Source organism: Protomyctophum bolini (assembly GCF_963924005.1).
Source record: "Protomyctophum bolini genome assembly, chromosome: 9".
NCBI lineage: Eukaryota > Metazoa > Chordata > Actinopteri > Myctophiformes > Myctophidae > Protomyctophum > Protomyctophum bolini.
In genome coordinates, this window is record NC_137870.1 from 25,993,261 (window position 1) to 25,999,431 (window position 6,171).

Genomic DNA, 6,171 nt, shown 5'->3' on the forward strand with positions numbered 1-6,171 from the left:
ATGTCTCTCTACTTTGAACTCAGCAGGGTTTGAGAGAGTGGGGGGAGAAGTCCCTGCGACATACTAGCATCATGGACACACAGGAGATTGGCTTCTGTTTGTTCCAAAGCCAATACTTCTAGCTCAGGTCTCCCGCATGGGAGATTCAAATTATACCAGTGAGCACATACAGATTGACCAAAATAACGTTCACCTAAAATTGGAGCGTAAACCTGGCGAAACCCCAAAGCCCAATGGGAGCTTCGTCTTTGTTTGGGAGATACTGTAGATGTTTGGTTTCCCATGTAAGAGACCTGGGGTTTGAATGTGAAGCATGTATCACATTGCAGATGTAATTTCTTTCCACCATGTGTTTGTCGCACACTGCAGGAACCGACTTCTCCCTCAGAGACCTCGGCTTTGGCGAGGCCCTCCCTTCCCATGTGGCCACATACAGGAGCGACCTGGGAATGCCTCACCGCGAGTATTCGGTGAGCGTCGGGTCAGACGCAGACACGGAGACAGACGGCATCATGTCGCCGGAGCACGCCGTCCGGTTATGGGGCCGCAGCAACACCAAGTCGGGCCGCAGTTCCTGCCTGTCCAGCAGGGCCAACTCCAACTTGACCCTCACCGACACCGAACACGAGAACACGGAGAACGGTAAGGACTATGCAGTGTGGTGCCTTCGCCTGAGTCTTGTCTTTTTCAGGATCCTCTGCTACAGTAGCTGCTGATATTAAGCATACAGTTTGCTAACATGCTAAACCGTGGCCATCTGTGGTTTATCTAGGAAAGGAGTTGTGTTTGCTTCTGCAGAGTAACCTGCCATGTCTTCGAGACTATAACAGACAAAGGCTGTGGTGAATTAGATGAGCAGGTACCCATTTTAGGCATAGTATGAATCATATCTTCTCCCTCTCTCTTTCAAATTGCCTTGATGAGTTTTCGAGCCTCGAGATATAACTATTTTATTCTGACAAAAGGTGACAAATTTCATTAAGCATATCTACTGCATATCTACATATCTATTCAGTGGAAACTTAGAGAGAACAGCTTATTATTCAGGCTAGAGGGAAAAAACACGTAGCATTGTAGGAGCAACCCTAGGACATGTAAATTGGGGCGTAATACCTTTGCCTCTACTGTACATCAAATACAAAGCAGTCTAGCAGTCTGAGCACTACAGGGATCTCTTTTTGATGGGAGATATCTTTGTAGGCTACCCTATGCGCTCCGATCACAGAATGTTAGCACTGAGTTTGGGAAGAATTTAAGAAAATGAGACCTGTAGCAAACCAAGACTTATGATTTTCACATTTTGAAGTAGAACAGATTCTGTGTTGGGGTAAGGGACTGAGCAGTGATCATAGAGCGCTGGGGGACCCGGTGAAGTAGAACAGATTCTGTGTTGGGGTAAGGGACTGAGCAGTGATCATAGAGCGCTGGGGGACCCGGTGAAGTAGAACAGATTCTGTGTTGGGGTAAGGGACTGAGCAGTGATCATAGAGCGCTGGGGGACCCGGTGAAGTAGAACAGATTCTGTGTTGGGGTAAGGGACTGAGCAGTGATCATAGAGCGCTGGGGGACCCGGTGAAGTAGAACAGATTCTGTGTTGGGGTAAGGGACTGAGCAGTGATCATAGAGCGCTGGGGGACCCGGTGAAGTAGAACAGATTCTGTGTTGGGGTAAGGGACTGAGCAGTGATCATAGAGCACTGGGGGACCCGGTGAAGTAGAACAGATTCTGTGTTGGGGTAAGGGACTGAGCAGTGATCATAGAGCACTGGGGGACCCGGTGAAGTAGAACAGATTCTGTGTTGGGGTAAGGGACTGAGCAGTGATCATAGAAGTAGAACAGATTCTGTGTTGGGGTAAGGGACTGAGCAGTGATCATTACATGGGGTAAGGGACTGAGCAGTGATCATTACATGGGGTAAGGGACTGAGCAGTGATCATTACATGGGGTAAGGGACTGAGCAGTGATCATTACATGGGGTAAGGGACTGAGCAGTGATCATTACATGGGGTAAGGGACTGAGCAGTGATCATTACATGGGGTAAGGGACTGAGCAGTGATCATAGAGCGCTGGGGGACCCGCTCAACTAAGTATAATAGGGTTCAAGTGTATGTATTTCACAGTATTAACCACATACATACCTTACTTTCTGCATAAATTGAAAACCATGTGGTAAGCTGAAAACAACATTGAGATCTGGCTTGGAACCCAAACTCATTTTGGACACATTTCTGGGTGTTTATGTACAGGCTCGGGGATCGTTTGGTTTTGCCTGAAGGCTGTCGTGAAATGATGACGCAGTGTTGTTGTGCGTCAGTTTGTATTGTGGAGGAGGATTGCATAAACGGAGCTACCGGTGGCATTCCAATGAGACAACTCCTTGACATCTGTCTTTATAAAGACAGTCTAAAGCCTATATTCTTCTAGCTGCGGCCGGCGCTACATTGGTGGCAGCGGTGAGAATCATTAGGCGCTACATTAGGACTACAAACAGTAACAATGCATTGTTGCAGTGTTTATCTGTGTCGCGTGGATGTGGCCTCTTGGCAAGGCCTCGGCAGGTGGCTCATGGTGACATCAGTCCCTGGAGAAAGGGGGGAGGGGTTGGGGGGGGGGGGGGGGGGGGGTTCGGTAGGTTGGCAGCTTTACTGGCTCCATTGTCATGTGACTTGGTGTTTCTAATTTGGGCCCCAGGGGCCCAATGCAGCATAGAAGGTCACGTCCGCTCTGGGAATATGTCACAATGAGACATGTCAAGTGTATAAGGCCCTGCGTTTAAAGCTCATGTGGACGGAGCAGGGAGAGAAAAAAGCCAGAAAATAATAGCTTTGTTGGCGGTATTGTCATTCAAATTGTATAGACCATTGTTAGTGCACAGTCATGATTTTAAGGAATTGTGTTTGAAAGAGGAAATTATGCTTTTTGAACCGTCGGCTTAGTTTTCCTCTCTGCTGATAAACTGACCTGCAGTGTAATAATTACTTGGATACCAAATTTTCTGCTGAACATGAAACGCTTTTGGCAAGAAAAGACAGAACAGTGTTTATGCTAACACAGGCCTTGATCATTTAGACTCCGCTTTTTATTTTATTTTATTTTTCTCCATTTTCTAGAGGGGGGGGGGGGGCTACAAATCTGTTATATTCACATATTCACATATTCACTGGCAGATTTACGACAGTGTTACACCCAGCATCATTCAGAGATAGAGGAACTCATCACGGACCCAGCGGCAAAAGATTCTAATTGCCCCTGCAGGCCCCGCGGCCTCCACACGCATGCCATGGTGAATAGTTTTGCATTTCAGAGTGTGTCACATTATGTATTAGCTTCTTATTATAACTGACAGAAATGGCTGTTGGAAGGGGATGACTCGGGCAGAGAACACTGCACCCCGCATCTGCTTGATCGGATCTGAGTGGCAACGGGGACGTGGTTTTGGTTGCCGTTGTGCATAATTAAAGAGGATCTCCCTGGCTGGGTGTTTTCGGGGTATGTGTACTTATTGGCACACACGGCACTGCTCATTTAATGTGCTTCAAGTCTCTCTGGATTAGACCATGAACTGAACTTTGTCGCTGTCGGCCAGAAAGCTCTTTATCTCCACATTCTGATCACACTACAGTGTCACACTACGGCATCAAAAGTAGCAGAGTTACAAGCTCAAGCTATTTTAGAAACCTTTTGAAACTGTAACTCTAACCGCAGAAAGGTATTAACAAGAGCTTGTGACTAAATACATTGTAATCATTGGAACACGGGTTCCTTTTTCCATTTCCTGAAAAGTAGTGCTTTTGGACATGCCAGCTTTCTGCCCAACAGCGACGGAATGTTAAAACAAGCCACAGTGGGCTAGGCTGTGTCTGTGGAAATACCAACCCACCCCCCCCCACAATGCCTGTCTTTTTATTCCAGGCGTCCAAGCAGAAAAAGCACTTGCATTCAGCATTTAATTCAGTAATGGCTAATAACATACAATTTATATATGGCAAGTTAATTAAAATCCATCGAGCTGCCTTGGTTGTGTGTGCTTTAATCTCTTTAAATCAACAAACCATTTACTTTTCTGCTTTAATATATTCAAGCCGCTGGGTACTTCTCCCCTCTGCACATGTGACTCCGTTGACCAGGCTGCTAATGCATGCGTGCATGCAAATGAGGAATCGTTTTTGAAACGATAATTTCTCCAGATGTTTCACTGGTGTACTGTACTGCCGTGCCTTTTACAACAGACCTTCAGGGTGCGTGGCACATTGACACCTGGTACGTTTCTGACTCACAACGTGCTATTGTTTCATTCCTTTAACACGAGACTGCGTCTTTAACTCCAGTTCCCTGCCGATGTTTTCACTAACCTTTGAAGAACCATGCCACGATCATCATTCCGTTTCATGAATATCCTCCTTAAAATATTGTGATCACTTGTAATAAATATCCCGGGGACTTGTGAAAAATATCCTGTGGACTCGATAACAAAGATCAAGGAGGAACAGCAGCGCAGGGATGCGGCCATTACGAGCCATATAGACTAACATTGTAACTCAGTCTCCCAGAAGCCCTAGCAAGCCAGTGTGACTCATCGATTTCTATTGAATAAAATGCAACAAACAAAATGCAGGAATAGTGTGTTCCGCACAAAAAGACAATGGGAAAATAGTCAGGAATAGCGTGATCCGCAGGGAATGTGTTAATACATGAAATTGCATTGCCATGCATTGAACATTCTTGTTCTCTCAGTGGCATTTTGGCATTTCTGTGTTTGTGTGTGTGTGTGTGTGTGCGTGTGCGTGGGCAGGTGAGTCTGAACAGGTGATCGTCTGTGGGCATGTGTGTTTTTCTTCATATAGGAAGAAGAACACATGCAATCTATATTTGTATACGTGTTCATGCTCAGGGGGACATTCATGGAATGTGTGTGTGTGTGTGTGTGTGTGTGTGTGTGTGTGTGTGTGTGTGTGTGTGTGTGTGTGTGTCACAGTGGTGCATACGCATGCACCTATCAGCCACCACACACACTGCTTCTGGTCCCTCGGGGGGTCGTCCCCCGGGGTGTTTCTTCTAGCTGCTGAGTCACAGCTCTCGTCTGTGCATAGGCTGATCAGCGCAGCACGCAGCCCAGCCCGCAGGGTGCGGGAGACGGCGCTAGAGCTGTCTGCTTTCTCCCCTGCGGCTTTCAGATGTGTGCTGCCTGCCTGCGGTGGTGGGAAAAAGTAAAAATATATCAATACTGCAATGTAGAAGTACTCCGTTACAAGTAAAAAGTCTGAAATAGTTTCCTTTTGAAATAGTTCAAATAGCCGATCTACAAGCTCACAATGTCTCAATGTAGAACGGCGAGTTGAACTATTTTAAATAGTTTTTCAAAATAGTAAAAAATGGCAAATTAGTTTAGGGATAAGGGATAAGCGTGGCGCAAGATGGAGCCCTTGGTATAGAGGGAAAAAGGAGGAGACCAGGTTCAGACCCCTGGGGGACCCCGGTCAATGAAGTATAACAGGTTTAAGTGGTTCTAACCCTAACCATGAGAAACTGCAGTGCTGCTGCTGATAGTAGAACACCAGAGAGGAGCGGTCTCGCTGCTGTTCACGTGTGCCGCCCGCAACCTGCCCAGATTAATAATGCAGCGCCGGGGCCTGCACATGGACTTAGGCCGCTGCGCTCTAGACAAAACGACAAAATGGAATTAGTTCCAGAGAGCTCTCTGTCAGGGCTTTGCTGTACGGCTGCGCACTCGCTCTCAGCCAATCGCACCTCGCAGGAGATCTGCACACACTATCGATCGTGGGAGATATATTTAGCTGTACTTTGATCTTGCTCCAACATGGGCTTTGAGGATGTAAGATGGTCCCTTCACGACACGTTAGCGGTCCGATATTACAAGCAAAGCAATCCTATTCGGAGTCATCATCATTTTTGAAACAATGTCTTTTACAAATAGATAGAAAAAACAAACACAAGCAACAACAACAACAGAATACATATGCATGGACATTATGAGCACAAAAACACAATATAAAACAAGGATAGACAAGATAAACATAGAAAAATAAAACATACATTTAAATCTTAAATTAGTTTACACGACCAAACGCGCAGCGTCATCAACCGTATCATATGTATACTAAAACCTGTGTGTGCAGCATTGATAGGTGTGATGTTTCATGTTGGTCTTC

At 46.1% G+C, this 6,171-nt stretch overlaps 1 protein-coding gene across 2 annotated transcripts in view; it reads left to right on the plus strand.

The window, feature by feature from the left end:
- Nucleotides 1–6,171, plus strand: part of tenm4 (teneurin transmembrane protein 4) — a 272,029-nt gene that overhangs the window by 57,195 nt on the left and 208,663 nt on the right. For both annotated transcript variants that reach the window (XM_080772373.1, XM_080772374.1), the window contains exon 3: nt 370–642. In XM_080772373.1, coding sequence (XP_080628499.1) covers nt 370–642 — 273 coding nt within the window. The remainder of the gene's footprint in view (nt 1–369; nt 643–6,171) is intronic.